This window comes from Cucumis melo, chromosome 10 (genome assembly GCF_025177605.1).
Source record: "Cucumis melo cultivar AY chromosome 10, USDA_Cmelo_AY_1.0, whole genome shotgun sequence".
Lineage (NCBI taxonomy): Eukaryota > Viridiplantae > Streptophyta > Magnoliopsida > Cucurbitales > Cucurbitaceae > Cucumis > Cucumis melo.
This window is the reverse complement of record NC_066866.1, coordinates 12,233,024-12,257,315: the sequence shown is the minus strand read 5'-3', so window position 1 is coordinate 12,257,315 and position 24,292 is coordinate 12,233,024. Positions and strand designations below refer to the sequence as shown.

The 24,292-nt window shown below is 31.4% G+C and overlaps 1 protein-coding gene across 1 annotated transcript; it reads left to right on the top strand.

The window, feature by feature from the left end:
* The first annotated feature begins 2,804 nt into the window (after nt 1-2,804).
* LOC103496712 (cation/H(+) antiporter 15-like) lies at nt 2,805-7,025 on the top strand. Its single transcript, XM_008458676.3, has 3 exons — nt 2,805-3,130; nt 3,629-4,633; nt 5,632-7,025. Exons 1-3 carry the CDS (start codon nt 2,924-2,926, stop codon nt 6,814-6,816), a joined length of 2,397 nt encoding a protein of 798 aa, XP_008456898.2. The 5' UTR covers nt 2,805-2,923; the 3' UTR covers nt 6,817-7,025.
* Nucleotides 7,026-24,292: the final 17,267 nt, after the last annotated feature.

The following is a 24,292-nucleotide window of genomic DNA, read 5'->3' as shown; positions in this document are numbered from 1 at the left end:
GAGATTTTAGCCAAAAAAAGTACTCCTTAGTTGACAGTAAAAGTTCTCCAATTAATTTGATCATAATCATAAAAGAAAATTTCATTATCTTAATTAATAAAATTAGCAATTGACTATCATCTAAAAATTTTCTCAAATTAATTAACTTCCAAAATTAAATTTTCAAAAATTAGCCAATTGAACTTTTAAAGAAACACTGATTAAATCCAAAATTAAATTAACAAATTATTAATTTAATTAGCTTAGCTTACCAAGATTACTCAAACGGAGGTTGAAAAATTCTCTTATCTTTGATGGGAAAATTCATGGTTTTAAATCTTCAAGTTTTCTCAAAGGGACCAATCATAACTAAAACTGATAAGACGGTGGTGGGAAAGGGTTATCATAGTGAAGAAGATTAAAAACCTTTTTCTTTTTACTTTTCTTTTCCAACTTAAGCATTCAAATGTTATTTATAAACCCAAATAATAACAATAATATTTATTATTATTATTTTCTTTTCCTTTTAGGATATATATATATATATACCAAAATATACATATATTTTTATTCTCATTATCTTTCCTTAATAAATTCCTTAAATGCACAAAATCTTGGACATTTATAACCATTAATAATAATAACAACAACAACAACAACAACAATAATAATAATAATAATAATAATAATAATAATAATAATATACTTCTTTATTATTATTATTATTCTCTCACCAAAATATAAACATATATATTTATTTAGAAGGGAAAATAAACGATCATTTTCTCTTCTAAATAAATATATCACTTTTTCTCATCCAATCAAATCAACCATCTCTCTTCATAGATTATCTTATTTTCAAAACAATTATAATTATATTCCGTCATATAATTAACTTTACCTTTCCATATTAATTATTTATACAAAAATAAATAATTAATATCATATTTCACCTAAAATCCAAATTATTAATTAAATATATATATATATATATATATATATATATATACTCAATTAAATCCAACCACCAAAACCAACTTTTTCCCTCCAAGATCTCAAATTAACTTAAACCCTCAATTTTTTAATCAACCAAATCTTCTCCAATAAATCACTCATAAATTCCAACATGAATTATCTTAACCCAACAATTAAATTTTAGTTTCAATCCTTAATATAACACCCAAATAATTTAACGTAATTAATAAAAACTCCTTAGATTTGGGATGTTAAATTCCTTTTCCAAATAATTATATTTCAATGTATAATCGTCAATTTTCCTTTTAAATAAATCAAATTCCTTCTCTTTCCTTATTTATCCAATCATATCAACTTCTTTCCAGAATCAATATTTATCTTTTTCTAAAATAATATTTATCTTCCACAATAATTAATTATTATTTATTTTTCTTCAAAATAATTAATTATGTTTCACAATAATTAATTATTATTTATATTTCTCCAAAATAACTAATTATCTTCCACAATAATTAATTATTATTTATCTTTCTCCAAAATAATTATTCTTCTACAAATAATTATATTTTTCCAAAATATAAATATTTTCATTTTTCTCCCTAAATAAATATCATTTCTCCAAAATACATATTATCTTTTTCTAAAATAATTATATTTCAACAAATATAATTATCTTCCAATAATAATTATATATATATATATATATATATATATATATATATATATATATATATATTCACATATACATATAATTATCAAATCTCCAACAAAAATTTTCCTCTGTAATTTAATTAAATAACATCCATAATTATTTAATTTAATTCAATTTCAACAACACCAAAAATCTCCACTTTACTGTAACCTCATAACATACAATTTAATCAAATCTCAACAAACATCACCAAACCTGTAGTTAATTAAATATTCATCCAACAAATATTTAATTAATTTCAATTCTCAAAAAATCAAATAATTATCATTAAATAAATTCAAAATAACACTCAATAAATTAAATCTAATTAAACAAAACTAAAATAATTAACTTCAAAATTATCTCAACTTTGGGAGTGTTACGATGGAGACCAAATTTGTAGATCATTTTAAGAAGGCTGACTCATACGATTGGCAAGGAGAGGAAATTAATGCCTAAGTTTGCACGACAACTATAGGAGTGAGAAAAGAACTCGAGGAGGTCAACCAGTGAAGGCAAATATATACCTAAGTGCTTTCTTAGTTACCAGTGAATAAATCCAACTATTCATATGGATTAGTAATGGTTTGATGAACTAAGAAGTTAATTAGCGAATGATCATTATAAAACCTACATCTATATAATCACGAGAGTTCGTGACATTTAAGGAACACTAAAAAAATCTTAAACTCTATTTTTTTTTAGCTCTATTTTCAAACAATTACTAACTTTAATTTATTGTATGAGTATTGGTGGTTAAGCATCGTACTTTTGCAAGGTTATTAAGGTGTTTGTTCAATATCCTCCCAAGCGTTATAAACCTATTATGGGTACCAAAATTATGTACCTACATCATGTTTGTGAATTACTAGTGATTCTAAATAATTTGTAAAAATATTTTTATATATTTAAAACTAATTATAGCAATATTAAAAATATTGAATTAGTTTGAAGTGATTAAATATATATTTTCATTTTAAAATTTTGAAAATCACTATCAAAACTATTTAATTAGGAAAAAACTATCAGGGAATTGAATTAGAATATTATAATAAAACCAAGTTAGTTAACTTTAAACCATAAATTCCCAACAACCAAAATTCGAAATTTGTGGTTAAAGACCACAATAAATCCACAACACTTGGAAAGCCATCCTTCTATTTGTTTCCTCTCTTTCCTCCTCTCTCAAACAAAAAAAAAAAAATTACAAATAATTTCTTACTCTCTCTTACATTCTTCTTCTTCTTCTTCTTCTTCTTGAAGATTGACCCATGAGAAATGTCTATGAATTCTATTAACCAAACTTACGTATGCGAAACTGTTGAGCGCCGTGGGGATGATGCATGGCAATATCTATTCCAATTCTCTGTAAAATCCCCTTCTTCTCTCTTCTTATTACAACTCTCTGCAATTTCCTTAATTTCTCAACTCATGGAATCCCTTTTCAAACCCCTCGGACAATCTACAGTCGTCTCTCATATCTTTGTAAGTTTCTTCCTCAATCCCTAATGCTTTGTGTGTTTGCTGTATGTGTGTCAATCACAATCCACCATTAATTGTCTTGTATGGATTCACTCTTCAAGTTTGATGTATATTCTCAATGAATTTGTCAATGGGCTACCCCCGTTCTCGAGCTAAAAACTTATGGTGATTAGTTAGAGGATATGTGAGGATTGGTTGATAGTTTGATGCAGAAAATCCAATGCCTGAATCGTTAACTAATGTATGTCGAAGAGAGAATGCTGAACATTCTCTAATATCTTGTTAAATTACTAATACGTTAGTTTGGATATCATATGCAAACTATTAATACTAAATTGGGATGAGATGATATTACAAAAATTCAAATGTATGATCTGTTGCTTTGATAATGTATGTTAATGTTATCGATAGACACGGACGTTTAAGCTTATAAGTCAATGCATGTATATCCGGTCTATTAGATGTATTCTTAATAGATTGTCTGGAAATTGTTGCTTGTAGGGTGGCATCATCTTGGGTCCTTCGTTCTTAGGGCAAAAAGATGAGATAGCAAGAACGTTGTTCCCCCAACGAGGGAACCTCACATTGGAAACTTTTGGAAGTTTTGGCCTCATGTTCTTCCTCTTTGTCATGGGAGTGAAGATCGATGCAGCAGTGATGCTACGGCCAGGGCGACAAGCATTGGTTGTAGGTCTGTCTGTGTTTTTCTTCACCTTAATACTACCACTCACATTTGTCTTCATTTTGAAGCATTCCATCCCAACACACGACCACATCACCGACGCTCTTTATCTCATAGCTTTGTGTCAAACCTTGATCGGCTCTCCTGTTATCGCTTGTCTACTAACCGAGCTCAAGATCTTGAATACTGACATCGGCCGCCTAGCAATTTCATCATCAATGTTCTGTGATGTATTAGCCATGTTCACAACAGTCGCCACGTTATCATTCACGGAGAACAAGAAAGCCAACAACGGCCAAACTCCAATATATTCACTAATATCATCATTTGCACTTATTGCTGGCATCTTCTACGTCTTCAAGCCTGTACTTCTTTGGATGCTCAAGCGTTTTCAACAACGAAAGTTGATCCAGGAAGTCCTTATTATCTGGATATTCCTTCTTGTATTGTTCTCTGGGTTTCTGAGTGAAATCATAGGGCAACATTATTTCTTGGGGCCATTGGTTCTTGGCTTGGTTGTGCCAGATGGTCCTCCACTGGGTGCTACCATTGTATCCAAATTGGAAACTTTAGCTTTAAGACTGTTCTATCCAACTTTTCTGGCTGTTAGTGGATTGCAAACCAATATCTTCATTATCAGACTTGGTGATTCTTGGCCTGTTGTGGTTGTTATTCTGTTTTCCTGTATGGTTAAGATTGGAGCAGTGGTTTTGCCGGCAAAATACTTCAATCTACTAAACGCAGATGCCTTGGTTCTTGGCTTTATTCTGAATGCTAGAGGGTTCTTGCAGCTGATTCTTTTCAATTTCTGGAAGCATGGTCAGGTAATCACCCAAAAAAACCATATTTATTTTGACTCATTCATGCTTATGCATCTAGTAAAGCGAATAATATCATTATGAATATCATTAGTAAATCTATTAAAACTGAAACTTTAAACTGTTATGGTTTTAGCATTATGAATAATATTAGTAAAAAATGTGAGAAAATATATGATATTGTATACAGGAGAGAATCTGAGCTTAATAACTTTACATTGTTTCCTTGAAACAATTGTACTCACTGCAGTGCCCAAGTCTAGTGAGTAATTTTCTCCTAAAATAGAACATATTATCTTTTTTATGGAAGCACAAGATTCAATGAACTACACTATGTGGTAATAAACTGTACTTGAACCAAATTTTATAAAGGCCAGAATAGTTTTATGGAGGATAAGTGCTTATGAAAAAATTCTACAATGCATTTGGAAGAAGAGACACATTTATAGACTAATTTGTAACCATTCGAATAGTCTTGTCTCTTCTTTGATTTGGTTATTTATGCAAAGACATATACATTCGTGAAACAAAGACATATAAATTTGGTTATTTATGAAAAGACATATACAAATGACATAAAATTTATTCCAACGTTTAGTAGATGGTTTGAGGCTTTATTAGAGTTTGAACCAAGAACATAGAAGCAATTTATGCATCCAATGAAACATATTGGTGCTTATTAAAATTCACGGACTAAATTGTAACCTATTTGAAAGTTCACGAAAGTTTAAGAATTAGAAGTGAAGTTTACCCTATAATCAATTAAGTTAAGGTCGACACGTTATTTTGAATATCATCAGGTCATTGCCTCTGTGTGTTATGTCCAAAAGAAACACACAACATAGGAAAACTTTTGATATTTAGTAATGATTTGAACATCTTATGAGACTACAAAGCCAAATTGATGGTAGGATGAAGAAGAAATATAACTTATTAAGTTATTCAATATACAATATACTCTTGACAGAACATCTTCATCTATTTTTCTAATGTTTCTTCTGCAGTTGATGTCAGATGAAGAGTTTTCTTTATCTGTTATGGCAGTGGTGGTTATGACAGCCATTATAACACCATTAATCAGACTTCTTTATGATCCATCAAAACGCTACTTTTCATCATCAAGATGTACAATTCAACATCTGAAAGCCGAGTCTGAGCTTCGAGTCTTGGTCTGCATTCACCATCAAGACAACATCCCCACCATCATTAACCTCCTTGAAGTGTCTTATGCTTCAAGAGACAGTCCACTTGTTGCCATAGCTCTAATTTTGGTCGAGCTCGTTGGGAGAAGCAATCCGGTTCTTATTGCACACCAAGCGGATTGCACGCTCGATAGATCTTCGTCTAAAGCAACCCACATTATCAATGCCTTGAGGCAATATGAAGATCACAACGCAGGCTATGCTACCGTCGATGCTTTCACCGCGATATCGCCATACGAACTAATGCACGACGATGTTTGTAGACTCGCATTTGATAAGAGGGCCACCATTGCTATTCTTCCTTTCCACAAGCAGTGGGCGATCGATGGCACGATTGAGAAGGTGAACCGACCCATCCAGAATATGAATTTACAAATCCTTGAAATGGCACCTTGTTCAATTGGAATTCTAGTAGATAGGGGAGTATTGACCAAGCAAATATCTGTCTTGACTGCACGAACTCCATATCATATTGCAGTGTTGTTCGTTGGTGGCCCTGATGATGCGGAGTCATTAGCGTTAGGAGCCCGTATGGCCAAGCATCACATGGTCGACTTAACCGTCATTCGGTTCCTTCTGTTTGGAGCTGAAAACAGCAAGAATAGAAAGCATGACACTGAGTTGATCCATGAATATAGACAAGCCAACTTGGGGAATGAGCATTTTGTGGTTGTGGAAGAGATGGTGAGAGATGGCTCTGGATTAGCTGCATCCATTAGAGGCATGGAGGATTGCTTCGACTTAATAATCGCGGGACGACGACACGAGGAGAACCCCATTCTCGACGGCCTTCACCAATGGAGTGAGTGTCCGGAACTCGGGGTGGTCGGTGATATACTTGCATCTCCGGACTTCAGGAGCTCGTCGACGGTGTTGGTGGTGCAGCAACAACGGTTAAGAGGGAGATTTTCAGGGAGAAAGATGATGAATAGTGGCCTTGTTCACGATGCTCCGGCGGGATCTTGGTCTATAATGATGGAGAGATGAAAAGGAGGATAGCTTTACAAAATCCTTCTTTCTTTCCTATTAGTTTTTTTTTTTTTTTTTTTGTAAATTTATTAGATAATTCACTAGGCATTTAGAAAGGTGGTAAATATAGGAAATTTTGTATTTAATTTGTTTAATAATCTAATTATAATTATAAGATTGTTCGAGGAGATTTCTAGAGAAATTTATTAGAGTTTGTTTTCCATGAATACTGTGTATATGATCATGACTTGGTTTGCATTTGGGTGAGGAGATTTTTTTTTTTTTTCTTTTGACGTTTTTTCCTCGAGTTTTTATACAATCCAATTAGATCCTTTTTAAATTCTTTTAGGGCAAGATTTGATTGTTATAATTAGGGGAAATTAATTGTGGTTGATATGTTGATTATTTTATATTGAGTTATAACAAGTGTAAATTAGTTGAGTTTGAGAAAGGAAAATAGTAAATACATTAACAAAAGAATAAATAAATGGTTAATGTAAAATAATAAAAATTGTAGTAAATTGTAAATAATGTAACAAACAGAGCGATTTCGAAATAGTGTTGATAGTAGCTCATTGGCGAGCAAGAGTTTGTTATTATAGTCTTAGTCTAGTTGGTGCCTCAACTACCATCTTGATTTATAATTGATCTTTATATTAATAATATTATAGTCTTTTATCAATTTAAAATAAGGAAAACTTACGTAAATGGAACAAAACTGTAAATTCTTGTAACGAAACTCATAAAGTTTCATTTTTTAAATATTCTAGGTTAGCCCTTCCATATTTATTTTCTTCCTCGTGATTCGTCTTTCTTCTATTCTCTCTTTCTTTTCTGCGATTTCTTTCCATCATCTTTCTTATTTTTCAATTCTTTATTTATATCATTTAATCTTTCCATCATTTTCTTCTTTTTCCTCTTTTTTTTTCGCTGCGATTTATTTCTATCGTCTTTCTTTTTTTTTTTTTACGCGTTTACATTTGGGTAACCAAATCTAAACGATTGTGCATAAGACTGTGTACAACAAAATAGCAAAATCTAAAAGATCGTGTATAAAGAATCTTGAAAAAAAAATATTTAGATTGAAGTAGCCAATTGTAAACGATCGTGTAAAAAAATAAAAGATTGTGTATAAAGATCTTGAAAAAAAAATTATTTATATTGGAGTAGCCAAATGTAAACGATTGTTTAAAAAAGTAAACGATCCTGTAAAAAAATAAAGAAATGTGTATAAAAAATCTTGAAAAAAATCATTTAGATTGGAGTAGTCAAATGTAAACGTAAACAATCTTGTAAAAAAATAAAGAAATGTGTATAAAAAATCTTGAAAAAAATCATTTAGATTGGAGTAGCCAAATGTAAACGATCGTATAAAAAAGTAAATAATCGTATAAATAAATCTAAACGATCATGTAAAGAAATCTAAATGATTGTGTACCAAAAGAATTAAAAAAATTGTGTACCAAATTTTAAAAAAAAAATCATTTAACGATCGTGTAACAAAATTAAACGATGGAATTGAAAAGATAAATTGTAGTCATATCTAAACGATTGCGTATAAATTGTAACCATATCTAAACGATCGCGCATAAATTATAGCCATATATAAACGATCGCCTTGTAGCCATATATAATCGATCGCGTATAAATTATATACACGATCGCATTGTAGTCATATCTAAACGATCGCGTATATATTGAACCATTTCTAATTGATCGTAAATATATTATACGGGCGTTATTGACAGCATAGTTGACAGAGTATTTTTGGTATGTTACACGGTGAACCTCCAGAGTTTTTTCGTTTTTTGAATTGTTCTATAGTATAAATATTTTGTCGCTATTTTATATTTAAAAAAAACAATGATGTATTAATTTGTGATGCATAAAAAAGTAAAATTGTAACAAAATGTCAAAACATTTATAAATATTATAAAAATGTCACTATCCATTTGTGATAGATGCTGATAGATTATTATTTATTAATAATAAATACTAAAATATTGATATATTTATAAATAATTACGAGAGTTTTGTTGCTTAAAATAATTAGATTAAAATGAACTTTCAAAGTTTTAGTAATTTACAATAACATATTTTAAAATTTCATTCAAATTTCGAGATTTTGATAAACTCGAAATTTCAAGAATGGAAAATTTTTCGATTTTCTCCAATACCTCGAAATGTAATCGAAACTTCGAGATTTCCATCCAAATTCAAATTTTAGGTTATTTATTATTTACTTACTTACTTAAATGGCAATTAGCTGGCTACCTCAAAAGAATCAATGGAAATTTTTTTCCTCTCTCTTTTAACCATACAAACTCTTTATTTTCAAGAAACCACCTATTTCCATTCAAATATTTTTCATTGAATTTTTATTTCATTTCACCTCATCTTCTCTCAAGCTCCATCTACTTGTAAAGTTTTACTTTTCTTCCTTCTTTCTACTAAGTTGTATTATGTTTTATGGTATGATTTTTTGTTGTTACTATGTTATGTTAGTTGGCACTATGATTTTTTTATTTTTGTATCCACTTCCTTTTATCCACTTCTTTTTAAAGTAAATAATTTATAATAAGGTTAACTTACATAGATATAACAAAACACCAAACTATTTCACGTTCGTATAACAAAGTCTATAAAGTTAACAATTTTTTAAATATTTCAGGTTTACCCTTCCATCTTTCTTTTGGGATTCGTTCATGCTATTTCTTTCATCGTCTTTCTTCTTTCCTATTTTTTTTCTGCAATTTTTTTCATCGTTTTTCTTCTTTTCCTCTTCTTTTTTTCGTTTTTTCATCATCTTTCTATTTTTCCTTTTCTTTTTTTTTTCACTAGGATTTCTTTCCATCGTCTTTCTTCTTTTCTTTTACAACGTGTACAAAAAGTAGCAAAATCTAAAAGATGATGTGTAAAGAATCTTGAAAAAAAATCATTTAGATTGGAGTAGTCAAATGTAAACTATCGTTTAAAAAAAACAAAAGATCGTGTATAAAGAATCTTAAAACAAAATCATTTAGATTGGAGTATCCAAATTTAAACGATCATGTAAAAAAGTAAACGGTCATGCAAAAAAAATAAAAGATTGTGTATAAAGAATCTTGAAAAAAAATCATTTAAATTGAAAATTGGAGTAGCCAAATGTAAATGTAAACGATCGTTTAAAAAAAGTAAACGATCGTGTAAAAAAATAAAAGATCGTGTATAAAGAATCTTGAAAAAAATCATTTAAATTGGAGTAGCCAAATGTAAATGTAAACAATCGTTTAAAAAAACTAAACGATAAAGAATATTAAAAAAAATCATTTGGATTGGAGTAGCTAAATATAAACGTGTACCAAAAGAATTTAAAAAATAGTGTACCAAATTTAAAAAAAAAACATTTAGATTTGGGTCCCCAAATCTAAATGATTGTGTAACCAAATTTAAACGTAACCAAATTAAACGATTGTGTAACAAAATTAAACGATGAAATTGAAAAGATAAATTGTAGTCATATCTAAACGATCACATATAAATTGTAGCCATATTTAAACGATCGCGTATAAATATAAATTATAGTCATATATAAACAATCGCATATAAATTGTAGCCATATCTAAACGATCGCGTATCAAATAATAACAAAATCTAAACGATTGCTAATATATTACGCGTGCATTATTGACGGCGTGGTTAACAGAGCATGTTTGGTATTTTACGGCGGGTCTCTAGGTTTTTTCTGTTTTTGGAATTATTCTATATAGTGTAAATATTTTGCCGCTTTTTTATATTTTTGAAAAGACCCCTTATACTAATCATGAATTCTTTAATTTTGTAATTAATTTCCTGTATTTGATATTATTTTGAAGTTATTTTTCATTTTTTTCAATATTTATATTCTCGTATGAACACTCTTACACATAACAATATATATCGAAATGTTGTCTTACTTTATAAAAATGATGATTAAAAACTGTCATTTTTAATTATTACAATTTTTAGCTACAATCCACGTTTCATTAACTAATTCTAACAATTTTCGTCAATTTTTATCAATTTTCATAAATATTTTTAAAATTTTATTGATATTTTCGTAAAATCAAAATTTCAATATTTTTATCAATATCAATATTTAGAAGATAGAGCAAGTTAGTTAGTTTTGTAGGAGTTAAAAACGTAAATCAACTCATTTTTGTAATTGAGTTGAATTATTCGTGCATTTAATTATCTTGTCGGTGAATACGTTAAATTCACAAAATATAAATACAAATGACATCTAAATTTCTATGGTCTAGATTAAAATTTTGTCTACTTTATTAATTTTTTTCAGTTGAGTAATTAAAATCAATTAAGAAAGGAGTCTTTTCAAACATATAAAAAAACGATAAAATATTTACACTCCATAGAACAATTTTAAAAACGGAAAAAGCCCAGAGGCCCACCGTGTAAAATACTAAAAATGTCCCGTCAACCACGTCGTCAATAACGCACGCATAATATATTTGCAATCGTTTAGACATGGCTACAATTTATACATTTTAGTTTCATCGTTTAATTTTGTTACACGATCGTTTAATTTGGTTACGTTTAAATTTGGTTACACGATCGTTTAGATTTGGGGACCCAAATCTAAATGATTTTTTTTTTCACAATTTGGTACATGATTTTTTTAATTCTTTTGGTACACGATTGTTTAGATTTCTTTACACGATCGTTTACATTTGGCTACTTCAATGCAAATGATTTTTTTTCAAGATTCTTTATACACGATCTTTAATTTTTTTTTACGAGATCGTTTATTTTTTTTTACATGATCGTTTACATTTGGCTACTTCAATCTAAATGATTTTTTTTAAGATTCTTTATACACAATATTTTATTTTTTTTCACCATCGTTTACATTTGGCTACTCCAATTTAAATGATTTTTTTTCAAGATTCTTTATACACGATCTTTTATTTTTTTTTACACTATCGTTTACTTTTTTTACATGATCGTTTACATTTGGCTACTCCAATCTAAATATTTTTTTTCAAGATTCTTTATACACGATCTTTTAGATTTTGCTATTTTTTGTACACGACTTAAAAAAAGGAAAAGAAGAAAGACAATGGAAAGAAATCGCAGCGAAAAAAAGAAGAGGAAAAGTAGAAAGACGATGGAAAAGCGAAAAAAAAGGAAGAGGAAAAGAAGAAAAACGATGAAAAGATTAAAAGACGTAAATAAAAGAATTGAAAAATAAGAAATATGATGGAAAGAAATTGCAGAAAAAAATAGGAAAGAAGAAAGACGAAATCGCAGGAGGAAAACGAGATAGCAGGAGGAAGATGAATCGCAAAAGAAAGATGGAAGGGCAAACTTGAAATATTTAAAAAATGGCTAACTTTATGGGTTTTGTTATACGAATCTTAAATAGTTTGGTGTTTTGTTACATTTATGTAAGTTTTCCTTCAAATTATAATTGTAGCTTAGATTTTTTTTAGACTTTGTAGAAATTAAAAAAAAAATCAAAGTTTCATTCTAACCATTTTTCTATATATTTCTATTTCATTACAAAAAGGACCAATCCTATTTTTCTTCTCAATCATTTTTTTCTGTCTTGTTCAACATCGAACTCAGAATCGTAATAGTCATCTCATACACTGTTTGCAAGTTCCACGCAAATCAAAGCTACGCATCAGAATAGCTATAGTCAGAAAACAATAAATACCCCGACAGCGTGAAGCACGTGTTGGGATTGATCCTCTATTTCGATGTGTTTTTTAAGATGTCGGTACAGCTTAAGGTTTTCTCGATGCCATGCACGTGACATCAAGGAAACCTTTAATTAAAATAATAATTTCAAATTTTCCCGATTCCTTGAAAGTACACGTTGGCAATTGTTGGGGCATCCTCGACGTGTACTTTCATGGCGTCAGGAAAAAATTTAAATTATTATTTTAATTAAAGGTTTTCTCAACGTCTACGTGCATGGCTCGAGATAGTGCTGGCCTATGTCGACATTAGGGTTGACCACGTCGGAGAAAACAAGAAATTTAAATAATTATTTCAACTTTTCTGCAATGCTGTCAAGGAGACGTTGGATTGGTTTGTCTTTGACTAACATAAAGTTGACCACGTCGAGAGAACTATAATGTTTGAATTTTTTTGAAAATTTTTCTTGACACCATAAGTGAAACGTCGGGATTGATTTCAAGTAATTCTAACGTCTTCACTTACTACGTCAAGATTAGAGAGTTCTCACGACATTTTTGGGTGCATCGCAAGATCTCTTGTTTTGTGTTCACAGAACATGGAACGCACAAAGAGAAAAAGAAAAGAGAAAGAGAGAACGAGAAAGAAGGAGAGAGACATTGTTGTCTTGCTGTCCACTGTCACCGTCGCTGTTCGCTATCCACCTCTTCCTTGCATCGTCGTCCTATATGCCGTTGTCGCTACATTTCGATAAACATACGTTTTTGTTTTAATTATTTTTATTTTTTAAATAAATATATGATTTATTTTAATTTGTTGCATAAATAGAATGTAGATTGTATATTGATTATTGTATGTATAGATTGATACTGAATTTGTTTGATCGAGATATTAAATTGTATGTATAGGTTGTTGGAAGTTTATGAATTAAATGTATATAAAATTGTTGGAAGTTTATGAATTGAAATGTATATGAATTGTTTATGAATTAAACTGTATGTATAAATGAAATATTGAAATTTATAATCCGTTATTATTTAAATTATTGAAATTGTGATTGTTATAGAGGAGGCCCAGTTGAAATTATATTTAAATGTATTAAAAGTTGAATCGATGAAAATGAAGATTTTTAAATTGTTGAAATAGTTTAAATACTTGAAATTTTTTATTGATTTCTTGCGGCTATCTTACAGTTATGGTAGTCTATAGATTTTTATTCCGACTATGATTTGTTTATTGGAATTAAGTGTTATTTAGAATTATGGTAACCTTTAGTGGTTTATAATTTGTTGGAAGTATTAAGTAGTTTTTAAAGCTTGTTAGTTGGAAGTGTTAGGTAGGTTTGAAAGATTGAAGTAATTATATGTGATTAGGTTGTTTTGGCTATCCTATAGTTACAGTAGCTTTTTTAGTTTAAACTTAGATGTAGTGAAAGTTGAGATATTAGATACTTGTGAGGTGTAGCTTATTCATGGAATAAGTTTGAGCATTTGAGATGAGGAATATAAGACTAATGAAACCTATATTTATGTTATATGTCTTTAATCAGGGACAAGGATTTGATGAAACTTAGGAAGAAGTTTTCGGTTGAGTATAGAGAGGGAGTGTCCTAATTTTTAGAGGTTAGTATCAAGTCAATCAGTAACGATGGATTAGGTATCCATGCAAGAGATGTATGAACTCAAATTAGGACTCGTTAAAGGGTGTGGAGCAGCACCTATTAATGATTGGAATATCCTCCCTTATATAGATTGGGTGTATGATCGAGAACTAATGAACTTGCTTAGAAGTATAGAATGATTTGATGAAGGAACTAGTAGTGATCCCTTCCATGAAGGAACTAGCAGTAACCCATTTCCTGAAGACAATGAAATGTTAGGTATGCTTCATGATTTACAAGTTCCGATTGAGCACAAAGAAGAAACAGAGGGAGGTTTAGAGTATGACATGTCGTTTAATAGTTGTGTAGAACAAGAAACGATGAACATTTTTAAGAGTTATTAAACTAAGCACATAGTGAGCTATATCTCGACTGTTTAGAATTTTCATCCCTGAACTTTTTGGTTACGTTGATGCATGTAAAGGTTCTCAATGGTTGGAGTAACAAGTTTTTCGAAATGTTACTAGAACTATTAAAACATGTTGAGATTACAGTGATTGTTTGTACGCAAGAGAGCTCGTCTGACATAAGATGACATAAGAATAAATGAGTCGAAACGGAGGATGTGTTTGGACATCCAGTTGATGTTGAGGGATGGAAGCATTTTGATTCTAAATTTCCTGAGTTTTCTTCAGATTCATAGAACGTTCGTTTGGGATTAGCTTCTGATGGGTGTAATCTATTTGGGCATATGAGTACCATATACAGTATGTAGTCTGTAGTGTTAATTCCTTACAATTTTCCATCTTGAAAATGCATGAAAGAGTCCACTTCTTCATATCCTTGCTAATACCCGATCCAATATCTCCTGAGAAGAAAATTGATGTGTATCTCCAACCATTGATTGCGGAATTGAAGAGTTATGGAGTTTTGGTGTGCGTACGTATGATTCTCTTACCAGTTAGTTCTTGCAGTTGTATGCAGTTTTGTTGTAGACGACTAATGACTTTTCGGCATATGGTGACTTATTCGGGTGGAGTACGAAAGGGTATCAGGCATGTCCCATATGCATGGGAAATGACTCGTCATTCGAGATAAGAGAAAAAATAGCTTTCATGGGACACTAGCGTCATCTTCTAGATAACCATGTTTGGCGTACAAGTAAATTACATGATCGAAGTGTAGAGCGTATGCCTTCTCCAATTGTACTTAATGGGCATGATATCTTGGAACAACTAGATTCGTTCGAGTTTCCAATGATGAGTAAACATTCATTATTGAGAGATAAGAAAAGAAAAAGAACTCTAAATTGGACGAAGAAAAGTATCTTTTTCGAACTTTCTAACTAGCCAAGTTTACTAATACGTCACAAATTGAATGTAATGCATATTAAAAAGAATGTATGTGATAACTTGGTTGGTACATTGTTGAATATTGAAAGAAAAACAAAAGCTACTACGAATGCTCGGTTGAACCTTCAAAATTTAAAAATAAGAAAGGATTTACACTTGATAGAAGTCGATAACAGATTGGTGAAACCCCATGCAAGTTATACGTTGACTAGCAGCGAGTGAGTTGTGTTTTGCAAGTACCTGAAATCAGTTAAGTTTTTCTATGGATTCATTTCTAATACTTCATGATGTGAAAATGAAAAAAATGAAAAAATATTAGGTTTTAAGACCCACGACTGTCAGGTTTTGCTTCATCGACTTCTACCAATTGGTGTTCGACTATACTTACCAAAAAATGTGTATACAGTTGTTACTGAACTGTGTAGTTTTTTTGTGACTTGTGTGCAAGAACAATAAGAGTAAGTGACTTGGATCGATTGCAAGCAGATATCATAATCATACTTTGCAAATTGGGAAGAATATTTCAACCTGCCTTCTTCAGCGTAATGGTACACCCTTCTGTTCACCTACCATATGAAGTAAAATACATTGGTCCAGTTAATTATAGTTGAATGTACCACATTGAGAGAAGTTTACGCCCGTTGAAACAGTTTAACGAAACAAAATTCGTCCCGAGGGGTCCATTGTTGAAGCCTATGTGATGAATGAAACAGGTACTTTTTGTTCGAGATATCTAAGTGGGATTGAAACACGATTTACTCGAGATGATCGAAATGATGATAGAATTCCCTATGATGATGTACTTGTTGAGTTTAAAGTACTAGTGTTCATGAAGAAGGTACGACCATTAGGTGTGGCAAGTTCATGATCTTTATCACAGGAAGAGAAACGTCTTGCACATTGGTACATCTTGAATAATGTAGATGAAATTGCAGAGTACGTACTCTCAATTATATACTTCACTAGCGCTTTAATTTATAATCGTCGCAAAGACTCACAACTATGTACTTTAGGAAACACTTAAGGTTGATACGTCGTCAAGCTCAAAGCGCTACCAACTTATTCAAAAGACATCAACGGGCATTTCTTGATCGGTTCAGAGATCAGGTATGTAGAGTATATAATTTGAGACTTGGTATGAGCTTATTTCATAATTAAGATTCATTAACACAACAATTTGAGATCATTGAAATACATAAGAGAGGAAATATTTCTCATGATTTCTTCTCACTCACGATGGGACTTGCACTTGACGTTCGATCCTACAATGGATGCATCGCATGTGGGGTACAATTTCACATGATAGAGCATGATTTCCGGCACACAACATAAAGCAGTGGAGTCATGGTAGTCGGTAAAAATAGTGGGAATGGAAGCGTCGACAACAATTTATGCAGTGTATTAGATGAAGTTCTTTCCGTTCAATATCCAATGGGACTACATGTTTGGCTGTTCAAGTGTAGATGGTTTGACATGGACAAGAACAAAAACCATAGGACACACGTGGAATTAAAGTACAAATTAATCAACATGTTCCATTTTTTGTTCCTTGAGGAATTAGTCATTCTCATAATCCAAGCACATCAAGTCTTTTACATCGACGACCTAAAAATGGTATCAATTGGAAGGTTGTTCAAGTGGTCCAAAATAAAAGTACATGAGATGTGCCCAAAGTGGATGATGTTGAGGATCAACAACTAAATGTACTAGAAATCGTTGTCGGACATTGTGTGGATGAACACATTGAGGATGACACTCTATGCAGACTCGATGTTGATCCCATAGTGGTGGAAAGACCAATTGTGCGTCATGTCGTTGACAACTTCATAAACGATGATGATGAACAATTATCCGTTCAAAGCAGATCAAGTGATGGCGAATAATAATGACGAATCACATATTCACATATATTTCATTTTATATATATATATATATATATATATTTAGTTTCAAATACTATCATTTATTTAATTAAATTTTGTTTACCTTTTCGACAGATAATATGTCATTCCCCAGTGGTTTCGATGAGACAGATGCTCTTTTCGATTTCGACGTTAACGTGTTCAATAACGCGGGAGGAACGTCCTCGGTGGGCAACACGTGAGGTTAGTCGCGTTACATAAATAGTTCATTTCATAAACATGGAGTTCTACGTTTCTAATAGTTTTGTGTTTTCATTAATGCCTCTCAATCCAGTAGTAACACTCCTAGAAGATGACATCACTCCAGGAATTTTAAGTTAGAGAGATATGCGCAGCAAAATGGGAAGATTTCCATATCCATCGTTTTAGGATAAGATAAGCCGATCTCACCACATGTTGTTCACTTTAGCTGTACGATCAGTGTGTTGACACATGATACATTTCCATTTCGTTTCCTTAAGTGGACTGGTGTTACTTCGGAGTACATCAAGCTTGTGAAGGGCGAGTTACATGTAAGTTTTTAAATTATCGTACCTATATGTTACCTATGTATGTATATGGAAACCTAACCCGTGTGTACTTTTTTTATAGCGATGGTTTATGCTAGATTTTGTAGATACAACACTTACTCGATTTGTTGAGCATCAAATTCTCAACACTTGAAAGGAGTTTAAGAAAGAGAACCATCATCATTATAAGAAGTTTAGTGATCTTAAACAAACACGTATCAACCCACCCCCCCAAATTGATGAATCATATGGAAGATTGACACTTCCTCTGCAATCACTATGCTACTCGATAGTTTTAGGTGATTTACAATTTTTAATGTTCTTAAATGTTAGTTAACCTTCTCACTTTGTATGTAACATTTTGATTGTTTGCATGTAGGAGCAATCAATGATGAATAGGGCTGCTAGAGCGAAGCAACTTTACAACCATAGTAGCGGATCCAAGTTGGCTCTACAACGACAACAACACGAGCTCACTAGACATCCAGTCGATTGAGTGGAGTTGTTCAGAGAAGCACACGCTCGGGATGGCCAGTTTGTTTCACAGGTAGCCGCAGATGTGCATGGAAGTTTAAGAAAATCTTTTGTCTTATTTTGTACATTTAATTTATAAGTTTGACCGAACAAAAAAATTTCTTTCAGAATCAAATGATGGAACTTCAGTCGTAGCCCACCTTAGAGGGTTCTCAACCACTCTCTGGAGATGAGATATGCGAGACAACTTTGGGTAGACAACCCGGCTACTCAAAAGGTCTTGGTTGGAGCCCTAGGCCAAAGTCCCGAAAAACTGCTAACAGTTTTTCGTCTTCATCATATGAGCAAGAGATGTAGGCTAGAGAGGTTACCAAGCTAAAAGCTCACCTTGACAAAGTGATTGAGTTGCATGAGCGAGCAATAGAAGAACGTAATCGTAAACATGAACAAAATGTCTGACAGATGGAAGAATTGAGGAAGATGATTAAAGAACTGACCCGGACACAGAGAGGACCTTGATTCCATTGCGGTCCGTATTTTTCAAAATTTTAAATTCTTTAATTTTTTTATCGATGATATATATCTAAATTTAATTTTCTGTCATTGTAGATTAGGAGGCATGGGAAAATTGGCGTTTGCAACCGTTAGTAGATTTAGTTTTTAGTTTTTATTTATTTTGTAACCCCTGAACCTACTGTAGCTTTTTAACATTTGAATTAATTTTAATATAAATTTGATTTGATATTTTAATTATTTTAAAGTAATTTTACGTCAATCATTTTCAGAATTTGATTGAATTAGAATCCAATAGAAAAAAAGAAAATTAAATAATAATAATAATAAATAAATATTTTAAAAAGGTTTCCCGACGCGCAAATAGCGTCAGTTTTGAACGCCTCTACCAATGCCACGTTGGTCCAAGTTCCCTCGACGCTACGACGAAGATCCCCTTTTGTCGACATCATCTCGTATGTCAGCAATATGCTATAATTGACACGTTGACCAGACGTCTGGTTTAATGTCTTCTGTAATGTGTTATGCCAAACAACGAAGATGGTGTCGGGCAAAACTAATGGCCAACGTCGTTTGGTTCCAACTTCAGCTTTGCCTATTGCGATGCATTACTACCGACAATATCCCTAACGTGGCTCTCTGTGTTAGAGTAGCCATTCCTGACGCATTTTGTGGATTTTACCGATGCTTGTATGTGGTGGGATAAACCCTACTTCTTGTAGTGAAGAAAAACGCCAAAATGAGGGTTGACTGAACATAAAATCTTGTAACCATGCAAAAAACTTGTTAATTTTCCGCATTAATGTTAGAAGAAAGGTTTAGGCAATGAAAGATAAACACAAGCTTTTCTCTTGAAAAGCTCAAAGTATAAACTTAATAAAAAGTAAAGAAACAATCGGAAATATAAAAATTGGATTCAAAATATTGACATATATAACAATATTTTTTAAAATTTGTAAATATAACAAAATTGTGGTTAAGGTCTATCAATAATAGATTATAAGAGTCTACTAATGATCGAAATTTATTGTTCATAGACCTTGATTATAATTACGCTAAAAGTAATTTCTTGGTAAGAACCAAGGTTGAACGTAGGGATTTTTGTATAAAATAAACCAATTAATGATGTTTACTCAAAACATTAGTGTAATTTATATACAAGAAGACGATGACATATTAACCACGTGTTACGTTGAAAACAATACCAAGAAAAACAGAGGAATCAAAGATTAAATTATATGATTGAGTGAGCTAAGATTAGATAGAAATGTAGGGTTGAATATCATTATTCCATTGAACATATGCAACAATTTTGAAGATTCTTTAATCTAAGTCATTTATTCTACTTCTCCATGAGAGCCACATTGTTTTCCTATCTCTATGAAGCATGCACAAAGCATGCTTTGAATGAAGGGTTAATTTAGAAAATTTGTACCAGTTTCAAATTTAAATGGAATGGCCTTATGATGTATTAGCCATAATTGAATTTACCAAATTGATCTCATTCCAATCGAGACCAGTTTGCCACCAATTTTTCTCGTTTTTTTCTCTCGTTTCTCTTTTTCATATATGTATAAAGACTTAAACAAGTATTAAAAGTCTTAAGCCTTCGTACAAAAAACAACTTCAACCATAAAATCATAACTTTTTTAAAGAACCCATGTCAAGTACTTCTAGATTCTCCCATAATTCTTTTCAAAGATCGTCGTCCAACTCATCGAAAAAGCTCGAGTTTCTTCTCATTCTTGTCCCTTGCCACAAATTCTTTTCCAACCAAAAGAAATCGTAACTTCGCTGGAAATTCCCCTGAATTCCTTCAAAATGCCAAATCCAGACAAAGATAAATGATGAATTTAAAATGTAACCCCGATTTTGAACAAAAACAAAAAGGGTGGGAAAATCTCAATAACCCATAAAAGGGATAGAAAAATCAGGCAGCAAAGATACAAAATTCGAAGAAAATAATAATTTAATTTTTTTAGGTTTAAATTATATTTTGGTCACTAAACATTGTGTCTTGTTCTATTTTAGTGCCTAAACTTTTAAAAAGGTTTATTTTATTCTCTGAACTTTAAAAAAAAACATATTTTGTTCTTTGTTGTTAGGATTCCCTTAAATCTTTAACAAAATTATGAGATGACTTCTATATTCGGTATCTAAGTCGCCAAATAAAATAACCACTCTTAAAAGTTTAGGATTCTAATTTTTAATTAAAGACGAAATTGATGTTTTATCGAAGAACTCAAAAAAATCACTTTGTTTTTAAGATTTTGATCGTCACCATTTGGTGCATTGACATTCTACTTCACTTTCTCAACTCATATGTTGATGAATTTCATACACATAAATTTTCTTAATGACTCAACTTAATGACTCAAGTTGGAATTTCATACACATAAATCTCCAATTTCGTAGAGTTTTTTTTAGACATATGTTGTATTTATTTTACTTTTCTTGTTTTACCATGTCATGAAATGTTACCACTGAAGGATAACATACGAACGCAATAGAAAAAGATCGAAAGATTACTCTAATTGCATCTAAACATATTTTAGAAATTAACATGCAATAAGACAAAAAGCCCTAATTACACTAATTAGGGTTTAGGAAAAACCTTACCTTTGTAGCTTCCCGATACTTCAAAACCTCTTCGCGAATGAGCCAGGTTGTGGGATCCGTTCAACAAAGGAAATATGAAGAAAAATATGGAATTTGGAGGGTTGAGATAGAAAAATAGATTCTAAAATTCAAAAAACAAAAAAGTCTTTTTTAATTTAAAAAATAAGCTATTTATAAGAAAATTACATGCAAAATTGCATGTAAATTTTTTTATAAAATCTCAACACCTAATTTTCGACTAACCTTTAGTGGAATTAGTCACCATTCCATTTTCTCTTAGTGGGCTTGATGTCATCACCATGAGCTTCCACATAGCCCACTAAGAGTTAGTGGGATTATCCAACAAATTGTTGGATTTTTCCACTAACTTTGGTCAAAGGGAAAAACGGTCATTTGATCTTTCTAGTCAAAGTCAAACTTTGACTTTTCAAGTTAAAAAGTCAACATTTTAACTTTTTACCATTTTGACCTCATTGACTAATTCCGACCTTCGGAACATGAATTCGCATTTATTTTCTCAAGATTCTAATTATTTTTTAATATATAGCCGGTCAAAGTTTGACTTTTCAAAACAAAAAATCAATCATTTTGACTTTTTACAATTTTCACTATTTCCATCTTTTCCGAGCTTCTGAGTATGAATCCGCATTCATATCTTTAATATTTAAATCTCATTTAAACATAAAGCTCTATCAATAATCTAAAAAACCGATGGCTATATTATATAAATTCAACTCATTCCATCATATTGTTCTAAGTTTATTCCATATGAGCTAGCAGGGGAACCTAATGGACCTATAGATCATGGACTCCAACGATCCGAGATTAACAGGCTAAACTCTTTTATACCGAGCTAATCAACATTCGTTAACTAACGGGTCATTCCACTAAAGTCTCGTAGTTGCACTCCCCTTACTATAGATATATTTATGTCCATTTGATATAACCATGATCAGTAAACCTCAGTTATGTAGGGAAGAGAAGCGTGAGAATCCTGAATAGCTAGAGCAGGATAAGGAAGCCCTGACGATTGTCATCTTGCCCGAGGTTGTGGGGCGAAAAAGGTAAGGAAGAGAAATAGAAGCTTCATACCTCTAAGTGCCTGCCTCGAGGAGGCAATTGAAGAGGCAAAGAAGAGAAATGGACAATAATTATAGCGAAGGTCGGGTATCAGTGCCAAGAGAGTTCCACCAAATCTCTTCCACCACGGTACGAAAGGTTGCACCTTGGTGGAAGAAGGACACGAGAAGACCAGAGGGTTTAGTTTGTACAAGTAAAGTGTAAATTGTATCTATAATTTGTAAGCCTTTAAGTTAATAAAGGAAGGAGTTCAAGTTTTTCGTTGTGTTACATGTGTGTTGTTTTCTTAAGTTGTTTCGCTGTAAAAGAAGTGAAAGTCTAAAGGCTTAAGTGGAAGAGCTTCACTAAGAGACAAAAGAAAAGAGTTGTTCCGCTTACTAGACATTCAACGCGTTACTTCGTAAGAAGTACGTGATGAATGTCTAGGCCATTTGGTCGTGGGGCGCAACATTTGAGGCGAGGCGTGACACTATAGGTTATGAGAGCAATTTATATTTAAATATGATTCAAATTTGGATTAAATTAAATATAAGATATTTAATTTGACAATTAATTAAATGGAGAATTAATTCATAATTTAGTTTAAATTTATTTAAACTATATATTATATGAGAGATATTCATTTAAATATGATTTAAATGAAATATTAATTAAATAATATAATTAATTAATTAATTTAGATTAAATTAAATTAATAACTTTTTTAAGTAAATGAGTTATTTAGGGAACGTGGGTGGTTTTTGCACGTATCTCAAATTCTCTTTGACCCCCCCCCCCCCCACCAATTTGAAGATTAGGGAGGTAAGGGTACAACATAGAATGTGAGAGGTTTTAATTCTCTTTAGAACTTTGTGTATTCTCTAAAGAAATTTTGTTTCTCTCTATAATATTTCCATTCCAATTTTGGTTCCCACAAACCAAAATCTCATTCTAAGAGGATAGGGAGGTTTCTAAGTGGTGGTGCCCCCATATTGGTGGTTAGAGACTTCAACGAGAGTAAGATCTTTGTTTTTTTAGAAAGCACGCTTAGTCTTACAGGAACTTAATTTATGTATATTTTTTCAATGTAATGGTATTTTTAATTTCCTAATTAAATTGAGTTTAAGATTCTGTTAAATTATTTCGCTGGAAAGGGCTTTTATCATCCAATCTCCAAAAAAATCCCACTTGTTTCGAACTTTCTCTTTTTGGAATGGAATATTTAGGGAATCCCCATGAATAAGATCAAACCATATTCCATGGTATTTACATGAGATTCCTCTTTCTTATTCTTAAGCAAGTCCCCGAGAGGGCTTGGCTTAGTTGATCCATGATTTATGTTTCATCTTTCGTTTCGTTTTCGTTTGTTTCGAGAAATATATCGATCAATTCCGATTCTTTCTTTTTCTATTGATTCTTTTTCGATCGAGATGTATGGATCCATGGGATTTTTCTTTTTTGACAATTTTCTTCACTATCATGTTGAATTGGGTTCACTACTAAAAAAATTGGATTACTTGACGTTATTAAAATGTCAAGTAAACTTATACTTGACGTTTTATAAAAATCGTTGACGTTTTATAAAAATCGTTGACGTTTTAAAAACTTCATGGATTTAATAAATATTACTTTACATTTTTATACTTATATTTTCAAAGTGTCGAATAAAAATGTTAATTATACTTGAGATTTTGTCATGTCAAGTAAACGTTAACTATACTTGATGTGAAAAACACGTCAAGTAAAAGCTCCATTATACTTGATGCG